The 23,304-nt window shown below is 39.6% G+C and overlaps 1 protein-coding gene across 5 annotated transcripts in view; it reads right to left on the minus strand.

Annotated features, from left to right (window-relative positions):
- Positions 1 to 413: 413 nt before the first annotated feature.
- Positions 414 to 23,304, minus strand: part of HELZ (helicase with zinc finger) — a 294,520-nt gene continuing 271,629 nt past the window's right edge. For all 5 annotated transcript variants that reach the window (XM_033960981.1, XM_033960980.1, XM_033960983.1 and 2 more), the window contains 2 exons: positions 4,818 to 5,070; positions 414 to 1,616 (listed from right to left, as the gene is read on the minus strand). In XM_033960981.1, coding sequence (XP_033816872.1) covers positions 1,285 to 1,616; positions 4,818 to 5,070 — 585 coding nt within the window. In that variant the 3' untranslated portion in view covers positions 414 to 1,284. The remainder of the gene's footprint in view (positions 1,617 to 4,817; positions 5,071 to 23,304) is intronic.

Here is a 23,304-nt window from a genome sequence, read left to right on the forward strand (position 1 = left end):
TCATGCATATTCATTGGGGAAATCCTGAAAACCCGACTGGATTGCAGACTTTGACACCCCTGCTCTAGAATTAAAACAATTTGGATGAAAGTTTGACAAATTTCAAACTGCTTTTTTTAAAAAAATCTGTTGCTCAATGCGGTAATGATATTCTGCAAAAAAAAAAAAAGTTAGTGAAATACTTGACATTTCTGGAATATCCTCACATTGTAATGTAAATGTTAAATAATATATCAAGCATTTTTCTAGGGGGAGGAAAGGAACAACTTTTTTTTGTTTTTTTTTCACTCTCTTTTTTTGTTTTTTTTTCTTTTTTAGGCAGCACATTTCTCTATACCACTAGGCACGGAACAGAGAAAAGAGAGGAAGGGCAAAAAGTGATAAAAGCCAGAATACAAACATTTACACATGCATAGTGAAAAAAAACAAATATGTTTACTAAATTCACACCTTTTTTTCTTAAAATAGTTATTAAATTTACTAAGCACCAACATACCTAAAAATTTATTTTCAGCTTCATGATTCGTTAAAAAAAAACCTACCAAAATTATCAAGGTCAAAATCGTAGCTTGTCTGAAAATCAAATGTAGAGAGTGTTTTAAATATACCATAGTTTTCTGCATCAAAAAAATGGTATATAGTGTCCAATAAAAGCAGTTACTCTACCCTACAATGGATGGAGATAAGATCACATCATGTAGCCTAAATGAACTTCTTTAAATGCAGCATCCTTTAACCAAAAAAAAAAATAAAATTGCGGATAAAACAAAGTATTTAGAAGATGCTGCACCTTTATTTTAAAAAAGTAAATGAATTTAAGCAGAAATAACATACATTTTTTTTACATTAACTGGTCATTTCTGGTACAGAAACCCAGTGTTGAATGCTTATGTTATTGAATTAATGTAAATGCTACTTACATTTTTTTAAAATACAATGTAGGCAAACTTTTTAAATATTTTGTTCTTTTTTAAATTTTTTTTTTATATTGCAATAGTTAATCTCTTAGCTGCTAGCTAATGCAACATGTATTAAACATTACACAAATTAAAAAATATTTGTTCTTCTCTACATAAAATCCATCAAAATTCTGACACACATCAAAATTGCAAAGTAAAACTGAATACATCTTTAAAAAAATAGTTGCATATCTAGCAGCAAAGCAATTAACTGGTGATACATTTACTAGTAAAATCAAAGTGAAGATCTGCAGCTACCTTCCTTATATTACTAACACAAATAAAACTTAAAAAGAAATCCTGGCTAGAAAACAAATTAAGCTGGTTATTTAAAATAGGAATAGAAGCCATTGCTACCTGATGAGCTACCTAAACTAAGTTCCTGAAACAAAGACAAGGGATCGCTATTCTTTTTTGCCTGCTCAGGAGGAGGTTTGGGCTTTGGGGGGGCCCGCAGAGCACTTGCGTAGGACATGGCAGGTTTGTTCCCACTAGCATTTTGCTGGTTGTTGCTGCTGGATTCTACAATCTGCTTGTTGGGCATAAGAGGTGGGAACTGGCCGAGATGTTGTAGCATGTTATAGTTGAAGGAATTTGGTAGCTGGATGGCTTCAGCTTTCAGATGATCCTCAGAGGGTTTTCCTGTTTTTGACGATGCTAAAAAGAAGATCAGAGTGGTTTTAGCAAGGAAATAGGCAGATGAAGGTACATGTACATTACATTACATTAGGGACTTCTATTCCGCCTATACCTTGCAGTTCAAGGCGGATTACAAAAGAGCTAACTGGACATTTCCAGTGAAGTTACAACAGTATTGGTTGGGGGTTTTTTTGGTTACAAGGGAGGAGAGGTACCTGGATTAATTCCGGAAGAACTTGCAAATTGGATATTAAATTGACTGTACGTTACTGTGTGATATAACAAATAGATTACAGTTAGAGTACAAATAAGATTACGTTACATTTCAGGGATCTGAATACTTGGTTGGTGTTTTGGGGAGGAAGAGATTATTTAAGTGGAGGTTTGGGGGGAGAATTTATCTAGGAGGAGGGGGAAGGGTTGGGTTAAGATATCTGGATAAATCTTTTGAAAAGTAGAGTTTTGATTTCTTTTCGAAAAGTTTTGAAGTTGCCCGTTGCCGCCAACAGGTTGGAGATGGAGTGGTTAAGTGTATAGCACATATTTCAATCCCCTAGATTGATATTTAAACATCCTAACATATCTCAGGCCCATAGTCTATAAACGGCATTTAACTTAAGTTGAAAATGCTGTTTTTTTAAAAAATTAAAAAGTATTAATTTATTTAGTCATTTATTTAGCCTGTCCTCCCAAAAGGAGCCCAGAACGGGTTACAAGAGTACATTCATAGTATGGGTAGGACAAATTTTAGTGAGAAATGCAGACTTTACAGCTTTTACAGTAAGGACAAAGGGGTTTAAGATTACAATATTTACAGTATAGACATAACATACAGACTTAAAAATATAGACTTAGTGGACATAGGGGGGTTTAAATTGCAGCATTTCCAGTGTAGATATAACATGGAGGTAAAATAGCTTTCCTTAGCAGGTGGTGCATCTTTGTTGTCAGAGAATGTGGTAGTAATTCAGGTTATATTTTTTGAAAGGGAAATGTAAGCGCTTACTGGTGCCTTATAAATGGCACCTGCCTTGTGCCCATGGAGGTGCTTTATGATGCCTAACATCACTGTAGGCACGGCTGATGCTGGAAGTGGCATTAGGCATAGTAAAGCACCTCCGTAGGCCTTGAAAACCATGGCCTACATTTCCGGTGCCTACCTTTTCCGAAGCCGTGACTCTATAAATGGCGCTGTTGCATGATTAACACATGATTGGCGGCCATTTTTAAGTTGGCAGCCGACAACGGCACCATTTTTTGAATCCGGGCCTAAATGCCATTTCTGATCCAAGCAAAATCAAAGCATATGGTAAATCTGAAATGTCTTTCAAAATTCTCCTAAGGCCAAATTATGAATGAAAATGAAAGATACATGAATGGACAAAAGTCCTTGTCAATTGGCCTTACTGCTAATGTTTCAAACTATCTGTGCATTGCGTAGAATACCTAATAACCTAGTAACATAGTAGATGACGGCAGATAAAGCCCCGAATGGTCCATCCAGTCTGCCCAGCCTGGTTCAATATAAATTTTTTTTATTTTTTCTTCTTTGCTATTTCTGGGCAAGAATCCAAAGCTCTACCCGGTACTGTACTTGGGTTCCAACTGCCAAAATCTCTGTTAAAATCTATTCCAGTCCATCTAAACCAGTGGTCTCAAACTCAAACCTTTGCAGGGCCACATTTCGGATTTGTCAGTACTTGGAGGGCCACAGGAAAAAATAATTAATGTCTTATTAAAGAAATGACAATTTTGCATGAGGTAAAACTCTTTATAGTTTATAAATCTTTCCTTTTGGCTAAGTTTTAATAATAATATTGTAATTTATAGCTAAAGAGATATGATCAAGAAACTGTTTTATTTTACTTTTGTGATTATGATAAACAGACCGAGGGCCTCAAAATAGTACCTGGCGGGCCGCATGTGGTCCCCGGGCCGCGAGTTTGAGACCACTGATCTAAACCCTCCCAGCCATTGAAGCCCTCTCCAGCCCATCCTCCCCCAAACGGCCATATACAGTACTGGCCTTAGTTCAATATTTAATATTATTTTCTGATTCTAGATCCTCTGTGTTCATCCCACGCTTCTTTGAATTCAGTCACCATTTTCCTATCCACTACCTCTCTCGGGAGCGCATTCCAGGCATCCACCACCCTCTCCGTAAAGTAGAATTTCCTAACATTGCTCTTGAAACTACCATCCCTCAACTTCATATAGAATTGTTTTAATACATTTCAAAACATTTAAATGTAATTTATGGCTGCTTGTGTCATGCACATCAATACCTGTGCCACAGCCCTCTTGGTATTCTGCATACAATAATGTGAGGAAACTGCATGGTACGGTTTGCGGTAGATATGAACATCAGGGTCACAATGTGGCTGTATAACGATACCTCCACTACAAGAATGTGACTTTACACCTTATGGTTAAACTGCCTTTTCAGTCACAGCTGAGGATCTTAAGCCACATTATAAAAAAGTAAGAATATATTTAGAAAAAATATTTATTTACTGGCAGGAATCAATTCAGTCAGAGAGAATGTAAAAAATGATTAAAATCTTAGTAGAGAGAGGTGGTAGGTGCCTGCGCTAACACCAGCCATAGAGCTGACTTAAATGCACTTAACTTATAGTATTCTGTGAATTAGAGGCCTAAGTGGAAGCTTCACACATGCTCTGCCCTTGCAAAATCCACTCTATACAAGACAGTCCCATATCTACAGAACAGCACTTAGTGGCATACTAGCATACACGTATGTAAGTGTGCATCTGTGTGCTTATATACTTGTATTCTAAACATTGACACCTGTAATGGGTGCCCAGGTTAAAGAATTTCCCTTCTAGCGTCAAGGTAAATGCTTCATTTACACAGTGTAAAGCAGCTCCTGTTCTCCAAGCTTTTTTCCTATTTACTATCGGTAAGTTCAATTGTCAAGAACTGCAAGTAAGTCAAATTTTTCGAATAACCCTAACGAATATGCATATGAAAGATCTGCATACAATAGAGGCAGTGGACATGCATATCCATTAGAGACATCCTTAAAATATTAGCTGTTTGCAGCCCTTGAGGATTGAACTTGGACAAACCTGGTTATTCCTTGGAAAACTTGTTTGTCCACCCTCCCTTTTAAAGAGGGCAAAGGTTTACTATTAATGGGAAAAAAGGACAGCTAGAGTCAGTTCAAGAAAAATCAGCAAATGAAGTACAGTCTCTTACCTAACAAGTCCCTGGGTGGTACTGTTCTACTGGATCCATTGCATGGAATGTTCTGATATGGGACAGATGTGGCAGCATTTATCCATAATTCAGGCGATGAGTATTTGAATGAAGATTGGTTATTATGATCCTGAAGCTCTTTACACTGACCAAGACTTTCTTGAGGAGCACCTAAGTCTTCAGAACAAGCCTGGACTGAACTAGTAGAGATTCTTCTTTGGTACAATGGCCTGCCTGGTCCTCTTGGTTCATACTGAATAAAACAAAGAGATTTAAAATTCTTGCACGTTTTCATACATGGCTGTTTGTGTCAAAACACTTTTTTAAAATCATTTCTCTTAAAAATTCCTTTGCAACTGCATCCCTGGAACACAAACACCTAATCTAAATTTGTGATTCTATTTACCCTGTAAAGTCTATCTAACATTTTTATATAACAGAGTAAAATGGACCCTGGTAAGAGTCCATGCTTCTGAAATTCTGTCACCTAAATCTAGCCATCAGCAGGACACCTATTTCAAATGGTTCATAGACAACGGCGCGAAAGACAAAAGCGCACGCCGCCGCGCCGCTCTAAATTACAGTTTTTAGGTGCTCCGACGGGGGTTTTTGTTGGGGAACCCCCCCAGTTTACTTAATAGACATTGCGCCGGCGTTATGGGGGGTTTGGGGGGTTGTAACCCTCCACATTTTACTGTAAACTGAATTTTTTCCCTAAAAACAGGGAAAAAGTGAAGTTTTCAGTAAAATGTGGGGGGTTACAACCCCCCACACCCCCACAACGCGGCGCGATGTCTATTAAGTAAAGTGTGGGGGGGGTTCCCCCCACGCCCCCCCCCCGTCGGAGCACTAAAAACAGTCATTTAGAGCGGCGCAGCGGCGTGCGCTGCGCTCAATTGTCTGGGCGCGCCTTTGTCCCGGCGCGCTTTTGACCTGACACCATTTCAAATGGCCTCTAGAATAGCATATCAAGAGAAATTTGTTACCACCACCACAATTTATCAGCTCTAAAAAAAAAAATCAAACACAATAATATTTCAAAGGCAGCAAGTTTTGCGATGCATGCTCAACTCGTGGAGATGAAATATCCTGCTGGTCTTTTCAAGAACACTTCTTTGAATGCAACTAGACTGAGTCAGTACACATTCTTAGAATTTGAAAAGTTTGTTGAAGTTTACAATAGTAGGTGGTGTGCATATCTGATGTTTCAAAAAAAGAGCATTTCTTTAGCAATAACCATTTTAACAGTATTATATAGTGGAGGCAAATATGCAAACCATGCACATCTTACCAAGAGCACAAAGAATTATACATTTGAGATTATAAACCTGGTTTTTAGACATTTTTAAAACACTTTCATCTAAGCAGAATAGTTCAACAAGTCCCACACACATAGTAAGGGGCTCATAATCAAAGCTTAAACACGTCTTAAAACCTGCCCAACTTTCTGGACTTGCCGTGGGACATTTTATGCCTCTGAATGTTGCTATGTGCCCAGAGCTGAAAGGGGCGTATCTGGAGGAGTGGTTAAGGCAGGATGGGGGCTGACCTGGACTTACTCCCTCTTCTATTAAACTGCACTAGCAGTTTTTAGTGCAGAGAGCCGCGCAGAATGGCCCGAACTGCTCCCGACGTTCATATGAACTCTATGAGCGTCGGGAGCAGCGCGGGCCATTCAGCACGGCTCCTCATGCTAGAAACTGCAAGCGCAGTTTAATAGAAGAGGCCCTTAGTCATCCTGCAGGGATAATCAAATGTTTTACTAGACATGGACGAAACTTAAACGTTGTTAGACGATGTAAAAATAGGAGACAGTAAAGAAGGCGCTCAGCGCTGAGAAGCAGCACCAAATCGCACAGCTGCTCATGCAGCTGAGATGGCTAAGTTGGATCACGCAGCCGGTTAGCAGCGGGGCATGAGTTTGGAAAACTTGCTCCTGCCTGCTGCACCTCCACCAGTGATCAGCAGAGGACCCGCTGCATCTCCAGCAGATCGGCAGAGGTATGAAGATAGGGCAGAGCCTGGGAGGGAGAGTGGAGTCTGAAAGGGGAAGGAAGGAAGGAAGGGTGCAGAGCCTGACAGGGGAGGGGAGGAAGGATGGGTGCAGAGCCTGACAGGGGAGGGGAGGAAGGAATGGTGCTGGGTGCAGAGCCTGACAGGGAAGGGGAGAAGGAAGGTTGCTGGGTGCAGAGCCTGACAAGGAAGGAAAGAAGGGTGCAGTGCATGACAGGGGAGGGATGGAGGGACGGGAACTGGGTGCAGAGCCTGACAGGGTAGGACACTTGAATATAAAGCCGCCTGAATTATATTCAAGTCAACCATTTTTCCTCCTTTTTGGGGGGAAAAAGGGGGTTTCGACTTATATTCGATAAGTGCCAAAAAGGTATCCAAAGTGACCAGATACCACTGCAGAGACAAAGTAAAGACACACACACACTACCCTAGTGTTCACTGACCCCCTCACACCCCCCAAAGATCAAAATAAATACCCACATACCTGTCTCCAGAACATCAGCACCTGGTATAGGAAAGCCTAGTAGAGCTGCACACAGTTGTCTTAAATAGCCTGGGGGGGGTGGGGGTGGGGGGCTAGTGAACCATAGAGAGGAGGACCCAGGCCCATAAGCCACTCTAATCACTACATTTATGGTGGAACATGTGCAACCACCAAAACCCTATTCTACTGCCATATAGGTGCCACCTGCAGCTATAAGGGCTATTGGGGTTGTAGACTGTGGGTATAGTGGGTTTTGGGGGGCTCACCATAACCTATATGGGAGTTCTGTGGTGAGATGCTTATCTGGCACTCTTTTTGTGACATTCACAGCAGTGCCCTGTAAGGTGCCCCACTGCTCTGTTGCCATGTCTGGGTGGCCAGTCCATTACAAGACTGGCCCCTCCCATGTCCAAATGGTCTTGAACTGGGAGTTTGGGACTTGGATGAGATTCTGGTTAAAAATGTGGTATAAAGATAGATGTCCCGGTGGTCTGGACAAACAATAGCCTGAACGTTCAGATAAGACTATTAAAAAAATTCTAGATGTATTTTTCAAAAATGGGCATTTTTCCATTGCTGACTTTGGGCGTTTAGCACCATATGCCCAAATCGGACTTAGATGTATGTTTTGATTATGCCCCTGCACTTATATAAGCAGAGAATCTTACTTTATTACTTTAGTAGCTGGGCAAGTATCTGTCATGACAGTTAACAGCTTGAGAAAAATGCTCTATTCATTCTGGCAGTACTTGAGGGAGTCCAGAGAAGAGCGACTAAACTGATAAAGGGTATGGAAAACTTCTCATATGCTGACAGGTTGAAAAAGCTGGGGCTATTCTCCCTGGAAAAGCGGAGACTTAGAGGAGACATGATAGAAACCTTCAAAATCCTGAAGGGCATAGAAAAGGTACACAGGGACAGATTCTTCACAATGTGGGGAACCACAAGTACAAGGGAGCCCTCGGAGAAATTAAAAGGGGGCAGGTTTAGAACAAACGCTAGGAAGTTCTTTTTTACCCAGAGGGTGTTGGACACATGGAACGCACTTCCGGAGGCCGTGATAGGCCAGAGCATGTTACAGGGCTTCAAAGAAGGTTTGGATAGGTTCCTAGTGGATAAGGGGATTGAGGGGTACAGGTAGGAGTTGAGCTAGGTTATAGGAATAGTCAGGGACCACTGCACAGGTGATAGGCCTGAACTGAAGTTGTAAGGAGGTAAACTTAAGAGTAACATCAATAAATACTTTTTTCACAGAGAATGCAAAGTTTTCTTCATATTTCTGTTTCTAATTTGTTATCACTTCTTTATCTGATGAGGGTCTGACTGTTTTTAATTAATTTTAGTTTGAACTTTTTGAGTATGAGGACGTCATTTAAAACTATTTTATGACGGGCCGCCAGTGTTTCTTTTGGTGGTTCCAACTTAGTATGCGCCAGTTCCTGAATCCAGAGCTGTTTGGGTAGGGGTTTATTTGGCTTGGGAGGGTGGGTGGATTGTTGTAGGCATTTTTTCTGATTGTTTGTTTGGGAGGGGTTGGGGACTGTATTGTTCTATAAGATGGATGGGCTGTACATACATTGCAACATTGTTATTTGTAAAAATATGGATTTCCTTTCCGCATTGTTATCGATGGGCTCCTTTTACAAAGGTGCGTTAGAGCTTTAACGTGCAGAATTGCGCACGCTAGCCACTACCGCCTCCTCTTGAGCAGGCGGTCGTTTTTCGGGTAGCGCGCGCTAATCTGGTGCTAAATACGCTAAAAACCCTAGCACACCTTTGTAAAATGAGCCCTATGTTTGTCTATCAATAAAAAGATTTGACAGTAAAGCTGTTTTATGTGGGGAGATTGAGGGGTACAGGGAAGGGAAGAGATGGATTTGTGGGAGCCCCCTCAATTTCTGCCCAGCATGTCTTTTCAATATGCCTCTTAGCCATGATTGCTGGAAATAAATGAGTTTGGAGGGGCTTCTCTATGTATGCTCCTCTTCTCATAAATTTCCTTCCAGCATTCACTGCTTACCAGTACTAGTGAAAAGGTATTCGTCAGATAGCCTAGTCTGGAAGTGGTTTTTAAGGTAGTATTCTACATATATAAAAAACATTACCACGTCTATTTCTCCTTTGATTCTAGAAATCTAGCTATGAATCCTTGATCATTATGGCCTGAACATAAAAAAAGCAAGCTGCAAAATACACAGTCTTCATGCTTTCATTAAAACTGTTTGACACCAAGTCTGGCTTTGATCTTTATTTTCAAAGTGGAAGATTACCTAACAGTCTGCCTGCACAAGATTGAATAAATAAATACCGTACATTTTTATAAGGCACTACAAGTCATACTTGAGAAGTCTTTTAGGATACAGTCATTTAATGAATCTGTTGTATAGTGTTGGAATAATCCAGTGCAGAATGAGCTTCATTAGAAATACATCAAAGACATGCCCTTTAAAATGAGTCACTTTAAAAAAAATTTTGGGCTTCTTAAAGATGAGCACCAATCACTAGTTGACTGGTATATGACATTAGCAGATCGGGGCTCAATTTTTGACAAGCAGGTTATAACATAATAAAAGAAGGCTCTTAACCCTTGAGCTTAAGGGAAAGAACAGGAAATGAATTCCTGATGTACAAGATCACACCTTTTTTTCAGTAATAGCTCAAGGTGAATTACATTCAGGTATGTAAGTAAATTCCTATCCTGGCACGTTTACAATGTACGGTAAGTTTGCACCTGGGCAAGTTTCTTAACCCTCCAGTGTCTTAAGATCACAAAGAGTCGAAGTAGGCTTTGAAATGGGATTCCATGGCTCTCAGTCCATTGCTTTATGCAATTTACTATCTATATAAACTATTCAGTTCTAGTTGTCATTCCAAAAAAACAATACTACCAATGAAATTTTAAACCAGATATCTTCTATTATGACTCAGATAGAACAGTGGACTATTAATTTCAAACTGAAACTCAATATGGAAAAGACCAAACTTTTCTTGGCTAGTCCTAACGACAAAATAATAAACTCATGCTTCATCTTAATGGTCATGACTACCCGATTATTAAATCCATCAAAATTCTGGGAGTCACACTAGACCGACATTTAACACTAGCAGAACACACGAACTTAGTGGTACAAAAATGCTTTTTTACATTGTGGAAATTAAGAACCATAAAAAAATATTTTGATTCTTTATCATTCAGACAATTGGTGCAGGCATTAGTTTTATCTATTTTAGACTATTGTAACATCATCTATTTAGGAGCACCCAAAAAAATTCTAAGGAAATTAAGGTTAATTCAGAATATGGTTGTTCGATTGATTTTTGGTTTAAAAAAGAATGACCATATTAGTCCATATTATCATTTATTTCATTGGTTGCCTTTGGAGGCAAGAGTATTATTCAAATTCTCCTGTATCTGCTTTAAGCTGATATCGGGATTGTCTCCAGCTTACATTTTCCCTCATTTTGTGTTGCATAGGCCATCAAGAGAAACTAGAAACTTCTACTTATTTGCTTATCCAAAAATTAACGGGTGTTGATATAAGACCTTCTTAGATAGGACCCTAGCAACAATCTTGGTTAGGTATTCAGCAAGCTACGTTATCCTATTGCTGTTTTCAGAAATTAATTAAGACCACTTTGTTCGTTAAGTTTATTACTTAGTGAGTTTTATTATTAAAATTCTATTTTACAAATATCTGCATTGTTTACTGTATTATTGTATTTTGCTGATTGTCCAGCTCTTTTTAGTGTAGACCGCCTAGAACTTTTAATTATGGCGGTATAAACGAAAATGAATTTTACATAGAAACTATAAGAAATGCAGTCCTGGTCCTGGTTTGAGGGTTGCCCCAGGGTAGGAATGGGAATTCTAAGAGAGACTGGTTGTTGAACAACAGTTGACACCCATTGACCTGGTTCTGGGTCCATGACTGACTATGAACATTGGATACAGAATATGAAAGAAGGGGGAAACAATCCCTAGACAGCTGCAAGTGATGACTCCTGGTGCTAGACCCCAGGAGGAAATTGCCTTTGAGGTCAAGCAGGAGTAGGTGGCCAGGTAAAGTAAATTTTCAAGTTGTGCCACTGTCCCCCTGTTTCTCTGTCTTTGTGGATCTGAGATGGCAGGCTACACTTTGTTTTAATTTATTTAAGGCCTCTTTTATCAAGCTGCACTAGAGGTTTTTAAAACGGGCTAATGCTCAATGGAATTCTATGAGCGTTGCAGCATTTATTGCTCTGGCTTGCACTAAAAACATCTAGCGCAGCTTAATAAAAGGGGTCCTTAATAATGAAAACACAGCCTAGCCTGACATCTCAGATCCACAAAGACAGTGAAGCAGGGGGGCAGTGACACAACGCAAAAACTGCTGCAGATGCCCATTAAAGCACCTGAAAATTCAGAGGCTTCGTTTACATTACCCTGGCCACCTATTCCTGCTTGGCCTCAAAGATATCTTTTTAAAAAGACCACTAAAAAGAAGAGACTTCAAAATACGATCACAAGCTTTAGAAATTAACTCTAGGACTATTACAAAGAACTTCTGAAGAAATTTCACTATCCTTCAGAATCCTCCTGCTACAAACTGAGGAATAAAACTCTGCATAAGACCATACAGGCTCCCAGAATGTTGGCAAATTGGCAGAATAAAACTGATTCAGAAAGGTTTTTGACCTTGGTATTTATTTCAAACTTTTGTTTTTCTTTAGCGCCAATGTCAGTGAACCAGATCTTGATTATGCTGACAGGCCAGATATGGAAAGAAAGCACATACTAGCCTAAACTAGAGGGCAATTCTAGAACTAGGTGCATGCAGTCAGACATATCTTGTGCATATAAGCGGTGCCTCAATTAGCACTTATGCACGCAAAAGCATCATTTACTATTCTATAAGATAAGTACATAAGAGCTATAGTGCATGGAGGGCAGGGGCCACATGTGTGTCACCAAATGATGGGTGATGAGTGTTGCATGGCACATTTTGTTGTGCCAACTTACACCAGCCATAGACCTGGTATAAGTGGTTGCACATAAGTTTAGCACTCCAAAGCACTAGTATTCCACAAAGGCTTTATAGAATTGGTACTCAACATGCAGTACTGTGGTGCCAGGTTATACACTTGCTCCTTCTATAGGTACCATGTAAGCATTTTTGGAACAGGTGTATGTGTGTGATTGGACCTAGTTTGGGGAGCCTGATAAACACCTTTATTGCCTTTATAAAATAAACATAAAATATGTGCTCTTTTGCACATTCCACAAAGGTACTGATGAGTACAGGGTGCCTATGTTACAATGCAGGGTACTGGAGAAAGCTGGAGTCTTTGGGGGCATCTCTATAATGGGGAATCATAATGAGGCATATTGGGCACCAATTCTATAATGACAGGTACTAGTACAAACCCACTTTGGTATGCCAAAAGGCAAGCACGATCACCGAGCTCAGGTCAACAGCTGGTATAAATGGGTGTACCAATCAACATGTGCAAGCTGTGCTCATTGGTTGGTGACATACTCACTACCCACCTATGCTCCTCCCACATGTATGCCCGCTTTGCAGTTGCACAATATAGCAACTGAGTGCTATAGAATATCACCTAGCACATATATGCGTATCACTGATGATTATTGGTGCCATTGATCCATGCGAGTGGTGAGCAATTCTAAGTGCCCATTTAAAAAATTGCCTCCTTTCTAAGTTTGGTACTCTTTAAAGGGACAAAAGAAAGATCATTTATTCAAATATCTTTCAAGGCCTTATAGGCCTTGTCTTCAGCTGAAATCAAAAAAGGCCTGCAAGATATGATCTATCAGATTGTACATGGCATTAATGTGGGATGTTTCAGGAAATGTTTTGAAAAATACTATCGTTTAATATGGTTCAGCATCTACTCGTAACCTTGGAGTCATCTTTGATTCCAACCTCTTATTTTCTATGCACGTCCAACAAACTGCTAAGGCCTGTCGCTTCTATCTCTATAATATCGCCAAAATTCACCCCTTCCTCTCTGAGCACATTACCCAGATCCTTGTCCACACTCTCGTAACCTCACAATTAGATTTACTGCAATCTACTTCTAACTGGTCTCCTGCAGGGCTGCCTCTCCCCCTTGCAATCTGTACAAAACTCTGCTGCATGAATAGTCATCTAACAACCTCTCTACAATCATGACACCCCTCTCCTCAAATCACTTCACTGGCTCCCTATCTGCCTTTGCATACAATTCAAGCTCCTATTGCTGACCCACAAGTGTGTTCATTCTGCTGCCCCTCAATAATTCCCCTCTCTCCTTATATATCTCTCAGAGAACTCCATTTCTCAAATAAGACTAGACTGAAGACCTTCTATTTCGAAGGATCATTTGGGAAGGACAGTTTGTCGTCGACCCATACCCATTCTTAACACCCCTCTGCCCCTCACTTCCCGCTTCTCTCTCCCTTTCCTCCCCCTCTTCATCCATTTCTCTCTCCCTTTCCCTTACCTATTTCGATACTTGTTCCCACAATCCCACTTTGTAACCATCCACTACTGTATACTGCCTAGAACTGAAAAGGTATGACGGGTTATAAATAAAGCTATTATTATTATCAGAAACCCCTCATATCTATTGAAGAATTTTGGTTTCAGCGCATTTTATTTATTCTCTATCTAGTGCTTTCCTATCACTGATAGAGTTCCTTTCATAAATTATTTGTATTTTAATGTAAACCGCTTAGGTCTGTGATATGCTGATGCGATATAACAAATGCTAATAAAACAAACATAAGCTGCTCTTAGCTTTACCCTTCTTCTCCACTGCCAATTCCAGACTTCGTTCCTTTCATCTAGCTGCCCCCTATGCCTGGAATAAATTACCCGAGTTTATCTGTCAAGCCCCTTCCTTCTCTTACCTTGTTTAAAAGCAGACTGAAAACCAACCTTTTGATATAGCCTTCAAAGTAACATAGTAAATGATGGTGGACCTGAATGGTCCATCCAGTCTGCCCAAACATACACTCTTTATAATTTAATGATTTAATTTAAATTGTTCATTTTATTAGATATTTCTGGGCCAGAAATCCAGAGCTCTGCCCGGTAGTGTGCATCTACTGGAGTCTCCGTTAAAGCTCACTCTAGCTCATCTAAATCATCTCAGCCCATCCTCAACTGTCCAGTAGTGGTCTTAGTTCTTCAATATATTCCATTATTTTCTGATTAGAGATCCTCTGTGTTCATCCCATGCTTTTTTGAACTCAGTCACTGTTTTCTTCTTCACCACCTCCCTTGGGAGTGCATTCCAGGCATCAACCACCCTCTCCGTAAAGAGTCTACCACTCCTCAACCTCAGATTATGCCCTCTGGTTTTACCATTTTCCTTTCTCTGGAAAAGATTTTGTTCTACATTAATACCTTTCAAGTATTTGAATGTCTGAATCATATCTCCCCTGTTCCTCCTTTCCTCTAGGGTATACATATTCAGGTCTTCCAGTCTCTCTTCATACATCTTTTGGCGCAAACCTCCTACCATTTTCGTCACCTTTCTCTGGACCGCTTCAAATCTTCTTATATCCTTTGCCAGATACAGTCTCCAAAATTTAACACAATACTCCAAGTGTGGCCTCACCACCGACCTGTATAGAGGCATCAACACCTTCTTTCTTCTACTGGCTACACCTCTTTCTATAAAACCTAGCATCCTTCTGGCAACAGCCACTGCCTTGTCACACTGTTTATTTGCCTTTAGATCTTCAGACACTATCACCCCAAGGTCCCTCTCCCCATCCATGCATATCAACCTCTCACCTCCCAACACATACGGCTCCTTCCGATTTCTAATCCCCAAATGCATTACTCTGCACTTCTTTGCATTGAAGTTTAGTTGCCAGATATTAGACCATTCCTCTAATTTTTGCAGATCTTTTTTCATGTTTTCCACTCCCTCCTTAGTGTCTACTCTGTTACAAATCTTGGTATCATCTGCAAAGAGGCAAACCTTTCCTTCTAACCCTTCAGCAATGTCGCTCACAAACATATTGCAAAGGATCGGCCGCAGCACTGATCATTGATGGACTCCACTATTCACCTTTCTTTCCTCTGAGCGAATTCGATTAACCACCACCCTCTGGCATCTGTCCGTCAATCAGTTTCTAATACAGTTCACCTCTTTGGGTTCCTAACTTCAGCCCATCAAGTTTGTTCAAGAGCCTCCTATGAAGAACTGTGTCAAAGCCTTTGCTGAAATCTAAGTAAATTACATCTAGCATATGTCCTTAGTCCAATTCTCTAGTCAACCAATAAAAAAATTCAATCAGATTTGTTTGGCACAATTTACCTTTAGTAAAACCATGTTGCCTCAGATCCTGTAATCCATTAGATTCTAGGAATTTCACTATTCTTTCTTTCAGCAACGCTTCCATTATTTTTTGAATAACTAGTGAGGCTTACCGGTCTGTAGTTTTCTGCTTCATCTCTGTGACCACTTTTGTGAATTGACACCACATCCGTCACATTTTTATCCATTTGCTCTTCCACTTTCTCCAGTCGTATCTCTCTCTGATAGTCCTTTCTGTATACCTCTTCTTGAGTTTTTTAATATTTCACAAACGCCAACTATTTTGCCTTTATTTTCTCCGCCACTAGTTTAGAAAACCATATCGGTTCCCTTTTTCTCTTGTTTTTATTTATTTTCTTCACATAAATGTCAGTAGCCATTTTTATTGCTCCTTTCAGCTTAGACCATTGATTTTCCACTTCTCTTATGTCCTCCATTCCTAACAGCTCTACCTTCAGGTACTCTCCCATTTTACTAAAGTCTGTACGTTTGAAATCTAGGACTTTGAGTTTTGTGTGGCTACGCTCCCCTTTAGCTGTTATATTGAACCAAACCATTTGATGATTGTTACGTCCCAAGTGGGCACCCACTTGAACATTAGAGATACTCTCCCCATTTGTGAGTACCAGATCCAATATCGCTTTTTCCCTCATGGGTTCCGTCACCATTTGTCTGATTAGAGTCTCTTAAAAGGCATCCTCAATCTCCCTACTTCTTTCTGATTTCACAGATGGAACTTTCCATTCAGCTTTTGGATATCTGCAATCAGATCTTTATCAATTTGATGCGTTTGAGTTGGAGGTCTGTAGCCTACACCTACGTAGATATAAGTTCCATCTTTTCCTTTCAGAGTGATCCATATCGCTTCTTCCTCTCCCCAGGTCCCCTGCGTTTCAGTCGCTTGGATATTGATCTTTACATAGAGAGCTACCCCTCTACCTTTGTGACCATCTTTGTCCTTCCTAAAAAGATTATATCCTGGTATGTTTGCATGGGATTCACTTAACCCTACTCCTCTGCCCACCTACCCAGCCAGCTTATTAACCATTCTCCTTAACTGCATCCATAACATGCTGTTTGTCTGTCTTGTCTGTTTAGATTGTAAGCTCTTTCGAGCAGGGACTGTTTTCTTTATGACTCTATAGCACTGCATAAGTCTGGTAGCACTATAGAAATAATTAATAGTAGTAATAGTAAATGTGCTGTGCATATAGCTCCTTTGCCCATTTTGTTCTTTAATTAGATCATAACATTTTCAGCCAGTAGAATTTATTCCATTCCGTCACTTGTCTTCACCTAAAATTAGTGTTCTCTGCTTTTTCTAAATTGCAAAATTAAAGATCTAAAGGATGTTTATTTACTAAAATTCTGCACACTACTTCTGTTATGAGAACAGTTTCCATAATCTGCTATAAGACAAATGAGAACAAAACCAAACTCAGTTTTAGAGATGCCATGAGCTACAAATTTCAGCACCAGAGCTTATGGTTCTGCAAAGATCCCTGGGTAATGAAACTTTTTTCTTTCTGATTGTATTTTGCAGTTCCTTTTTTTCTTCTTCTCACACACAATCACAGCATAAATTGTAACCTTATATTCTAAAGCTTGCCATCAGTTTTTCTTCAGTTCTAACAACACAAAAGAACCAGATGTTCTGATGAAAAGCTAAGATATAGAATAGCATAACTCTCAGCACAGAAAGATAATATCTTGCCAACACAAATGCTTTTTTTTGATCAGGCAAGTTTCAAAAATCCAAGCACTTCAAATTTTAAGCCATGTTTCCCCCCCAGAATGTATATATATATTCAGTTTTTCTAAAGACACCACCACCTGATATCACTATTCATTCTATATCAAATTAAAGAAACTGCAAAAATGCCTAAGATGGAAAATCAAAATATAGTAATCTGTTCTTGTAAGCTCAAAAGAGAAATAAGGATGAAATGTCACTGAATATTCAGAACTATTTCTACTACTAACTATCTATAGAGACCTACTGGACTTACAACAGTGTTATAAAGACACATGGTATATAAGAAATAAATTACATTACATTACATAAGAGAAAGTCTCTGTTTTACGGAGCTTATGATACAATTGAGATGCACAGATAATGACAAGTAAAGAGGCTCAAAACAGTGAGGCAGAATTTAATCATGGTAAAAGAGTGCACAAGGCATCTTTTCAGAGAGCTTGTTCAAAATTGAGATTTGGCAATGAGAAAGGGCACACAGAAAAGCAGCTAGCCCAATGAATGAAAACAGGGAGAAAGGGGATATGAGGGGATGAAGTGATAAATGAGTTGCTGAGTGAATAAATTTGTTGTTAATGCACAAAATTTGAATCTTAACACAGAAGCATATGTGAAGATTTGAGAAAAAGTGTTAACTCAGGGTTTCCCAACCCTATCCTGTAGGTACACCTAGCAGAAACACAGAAACATGACGGCATATAAAGGCCAAATGGCTCATCCAGTCTGCCCATCCGCAGTAACCGTGATCTCCTTCTCTCTCCAAGAGATCCCACATGCCTATCCCACGCCTTCTTGAATTTAGACACAATCTCTGTCTCTACCACTTCTTCCGAGAGACTGTTTTATGCATCTACCACTCTTTCTGTAAAAAAAAAGTATTCCGGAGCCTATCACCTCTTAACTTCATCCTAAGCCCTCTCATTCCAGAGCTTCCTTTCAACTGAAAGAGACTCGACTCATGCACGTTTATGCCACTTAGGTATTTAAACGTTTCCATCATATCTCCCTTCTCCCACCTTTCCTCTAAAGTATACATATTGAGATCTTTAAGTCTGTCCCCATACGCCTTATGATGAAGACTAAGCACCATTTTAGTAGCTTTCATCTGGATCGACTCCATCCTTTTTATATCTTTTTGAAGAATTCCAGAATTGTACACACTATTTCAAATGAGGTCTCACCAGAGTCTTATATAGGGGCATCAATACCTCTTTTTTCCTACTGGCCATACCTCTTCCTATGCACCCTGGCATCCTTCTAGCTTTTCAACCTGTTTGGCCACCTTAAGATCATCATACAATCACACCCAAGTCCCAATCTGTCATGCACATAAGTTCTTCATCCCCTGAACTATACCTTTCCTTTGGGTTTTTGCAGCCCAAATGCATGACCTTGCAGTTTTTAGTATTAAATTTTAGCTACTAAATTTCAGACCATTCTTCAAGCTTCGCTAGGTCTTTCTTCATGTTATTCACATCATCCAAGGTATTTATTCTATTACAGATTTTGGTATCATTCGCAAAGAGGCAAATCTTACCCAACAGCCCTTCAGCAATATTGCTTATAAAAATATTAAAAACAAACAGGCCCAAAAACAGAACCTTGAGACACACCACGGTAACTTCCCTTTAATCGGAGTGATCTCCACTGACCACTATCCTCTGTTGTCTTCCACTTAACCAGTTCCTGACCCAGCCTGTCACTTTGGGGCCTATCTCAAAAGCACTCAGTTTATTGATTAGACATCTGGTGAATCCACGTTGCTTCTGGTCCTGTAATCCACCGGATTCCAGAAACTTCACCGTTCTCTGTTTTAAAAGCATTTCCATTAAATTGATTACCACAGAAGTCAGACTTACTGGCCTGTAATTCCCTACTCCTTCCTTACTTCCACTTTTGTGTAACAGGACCACATCTGCCCTTCTCCAGTTCTCTGGTACCACTCCTGACTCTAGAGACTCATTGAAAAGGTCAGTCAGCGGAGCCACCAGAACTTCCCTAAGTTCCTTCAGCACCCTCAGATGTACACCATCCTGCCCCATTGCTTTGTCTACCTTTAATATAGCTAGCTCCTCATGAACACAACCCTCTGAAAATTGATTAGGATCTACCATTCCTATTCGCATTTGTCTTCTGTGGTGCTGCTCCCGGATCCTCAGTCGTGAACACAGAACAGAAATATTTGTTAAGCAATTCAGACTTTTCTTTATCAGTTTCTACATAATAATAATAATAATTTTATTCTTTTATACCGCCATAACCAAAAGTTCTAGGCGGTTTACTCTAAAAAGAGCTAGACAATCAGCGAAATACAATAATACAGTAAAAAATACAAATATTTGTAAAATAGAATTTCAACAATAAAACTCACTAAGTAATATAATCTTAAACAAAGTTGTCTTAATTAATTTCTGAAAACTGCAATATTCCTCCCCTTCACTTTAGAGTCTCACAATGCCATTTTTGTACCTCTTCCTATCACTGATATATCAAAAATATGATTTGTCTCCCCCGTTTTACTGAGTCGGCTATTTTTTCTTCCATTTGTATCTTAGCTTTCCTGACTTCTTGACCAGGTTCTCTTAACTTTTTCAGTCAAGTCATGTTTTCAAGATTGCTAAAGTGAGCATGGATGAGGTAGATTTGCATGCTTTGAAGATGCAGGGCATGTACAGTAAATCTACTTTCAATATTCAATACGACAATCCTGAAAATCCAAACCTGACTCAGCTTTATAAAAATTTCCTATGCCTTAAGCCACTCTGTACTGTTATACCATATTCATGGAAGCATTGTCAGAGGTACAGACTGGATGGAATGTAGATGGAGTCATGAATTAAGCAAATATATTTTACACTTTAGCCATAATTTCTAAAGGTTTTATGCTGGTATTTTACAAACACATAGGAGCCATGAAGACCAATTTTAAATAGGATGCAGAAAGGAGAATTATTATATAATCAATCTGGAGCACTATTTTGCACCTGGGACTTGGCTAGGGCAGAAGTAATTGGGGTTGATTCCTGTTTCCAGTACACTACTAGAGAACCTGGTATGAACCTGCAGGGGGTGGGAGGTTGGAGTATCTGCCCAGGGAATTTTTGATTTGGGGAGGGGGGTGATTGTAGAGGTGTCAGGTTAGGGGAGGGGTCAGATGCTGGAGAGGATAAGGGGGCTGGCCTTGGTCTTTACAAAGCAGGCACTTATTCATGTCTCATGGCAGATGTAAATACCAGCATGTTGATTCTTCTAATCAATGCATTCTTCCCTTGTAAAATGAGGATCACATGTTGATATCTTTGGTTTGCCTTTCTTGCCATGTCCTAGCTATACTTCCTTGCTAATTGTGGTGTGGCTCACTACGTGTAAATAGCAGCTTTCTAATGTTGCTATTTACATATGTAGGTGAGCCACACATTTAAAAGCCACTATTTACATTTTGAAATTTACATTTAGAAATTTTATGGAATTATTGGACTGTACCACTTAGATTGCTTTCTGACATTCAGAAATTTAAGAGCGTGTTGAAGACCACCTTATTTCTAGAGGCTTTCTCTTGAAAATGTTTTGTTTTTATGATTTTGATTCTGAAGAGCTTTTAGATGAATGGAAGTTATTTACTGTTGTACTGTCACTTGATTGTATGTATTATGTGAACTGCTTAGGTTTAGGCGGGGTACAAGTTTTTAAATAAATAAATATAAATTAGGTGCAAGGAATTATGCCAGCCATGGTGCTGAAGTAAATGTGTGCATAGCTTAATCCTCAAGTTGAGTGTAAGCGAGTACTGCACATTCTCTATCCAAATTCCACCTATGCACACGCCCACCTGTAAAATACACACTATGAAAGTTAGGTGCATATTCTCGCAGAATAGTGCACAGGCATTATTTTGGCATTCACAAATGTTGTGTGCACACATAGGTGCATGTATGCCATTAGCATAGCTCTGGCAGCTCTATAGTCTGTTCCTTTTAATGCTTCTTTAGAAGCAAGATTGGCACTGGAGGACTGAAGAATTGAAAGTAAAGAGGAGGAAGGGGGAACTACAGGCTGATGTAATCTGACTTCTGAGAGGTGGGAATTAATGGTAATACTTCTAAAACAGAGACAAGTGAGGTTTCTGAAGTCCAGAAAACTACAAGAACGAGAGGGCATTCGGAAAAGTTGAAAGGGGACAGATTCAAAACCAATGCTAGGAAGTTTTTCTTCACCCAACGGGTGGTGGACACCTGGAATGTGCTTCCAGAGGGCGTGATAGGACAGAATACGGTATTAGGGTTCAAGAAGGGATTGGACAATTTTCTGAAGGAAAAGGGGATAGAGGGGTATAGATAGAGGACTACTACACAGGTCCTGGACCTGTTGGGCCGCCGCGCGAGCGGACTGCTGGGCACGATGGACCTCTGGTCTGACCCAGCAGAGGCACTGCTTATGTTCTTATTGGATCGCAGGACTTGAGGCAGCATGATTTTAATGGAAGCTGGTCTTTGTCAAACAAATCTGATTAATTTCTTTGACTGAGTGACTACAAGTTGGATCAAGGGAGAATGCTAGATGTCAATAAACTTGGAATTATAGCCTTTCTATAGCAACAAACCAAATCCTAAATAAATTATATCTTACAGACCTAGAAATTTAAATGGTCTTCCAGGATTGATTATTCTGGACACTTTATTTAGTTTCCACTTTTTTCTCCAGTTGATACTTCCAGATATAGAACCATAATGCAATTAAAATGCTGAAATATTGTAGAGGTTCAAATCGAGGTGATTGCGATAGAATTCAAAGTTCTAATAGGCTTTTAAATACACCAACATTTACTGGGAAAAAAAAAAACCTCCAACATAAAAATATACGCAAGAAAGCAGGTCAGGGAAAATACCCTGAGATTAGTAGAAGCAGAGACCAAAAGCTTCATGGGCTTTACAAAATTTTATTGTTTTAAGATTAGCATTCTAAATTGCTAAGATCCTTTTCATTATAGCTATTAAACACTGATTTCAAATATATAATCATTAAGCAGTATTAATGACAATAATCAAAGCACACTTAGGGCTCCTTTACAAAGGTGCGCAAGTGTTTTTAGTGCACGATAGTGTGTGTGCCGCCTGCTCAAGAGGCAACATTAACGGCTAGCGCGAGCTATTCCACGTGTTAAGGCCCTAACGCACCTTTGTAAAAGGAGCTCTAAGGGAAAAATGCAATAAAAGGCACCTACAGTTAGTAATCAGTAAATTGGCTTCAATAATGAGCTTTAACAGGCTCATAATGGGAAAAAAAAATGTAATTGATAGAAAGGCGCCTATCTTCTTAGGCATGATTCTCCAAAATATAAGTGCCTATCAGTGCCTAACAACAAAGTAGGTGTGTTTAGGGGCAGAAAAGACTTAGGGGCTGCTAGACATGAATCTCTATAGGACTTAGGTGCCTATAAGAAAACCCTGGCCTACATTACACGCACCTAAGTTTTAAGATAGGCACTCATTAAAGACCAGGTGGACTCCTTAATCAGAAAGGGTTTCTTCACTCTCTGGAAACTCAGATCCATTAAAGCTTATTTCGATATGTCGGCATTCAGAACCCTGGTCCAATCCCTCGTACTAAGTCAACTTGACTACTGTAACATCGCCTACTTAGCCATTTCCCCAAAAAATATGCAACGTGTACAACTAATGCAAAATGCAGCGGTCAGATTAATCTTCGGACTAAAGAAATTCGATCATGTATCATCCTACTACCGGCAGTTACATTGACTACCGATGGAAACACGCATAAAGTTTAAATTCGCCTGCTTCTGCTTTAAAGCGCTAAATGGACTTGCCCTTAAATACATAATTGACCTTTCCTCCTTCTCTGCCAACAGACACAAGAGAAGCTCTCATTCCTACTTCGTTTCCCCCTCAGTTAGAAGTTGTAAA

The sequence above is a fragment of the Geotrypetes seraphini genome, chromosome 10 (assembly GCF_902459505.1).
Source record: "Geotrypetes seraphini chromosome 10, aGeoSer1.1, whole genome shotgun sequence".
NCBI lineage: Eukaryota > Metazoa > Chordata > Amphibia > Gymnophiona > Dermophiidae > Geotrypetes > Geotrypetes seraphini.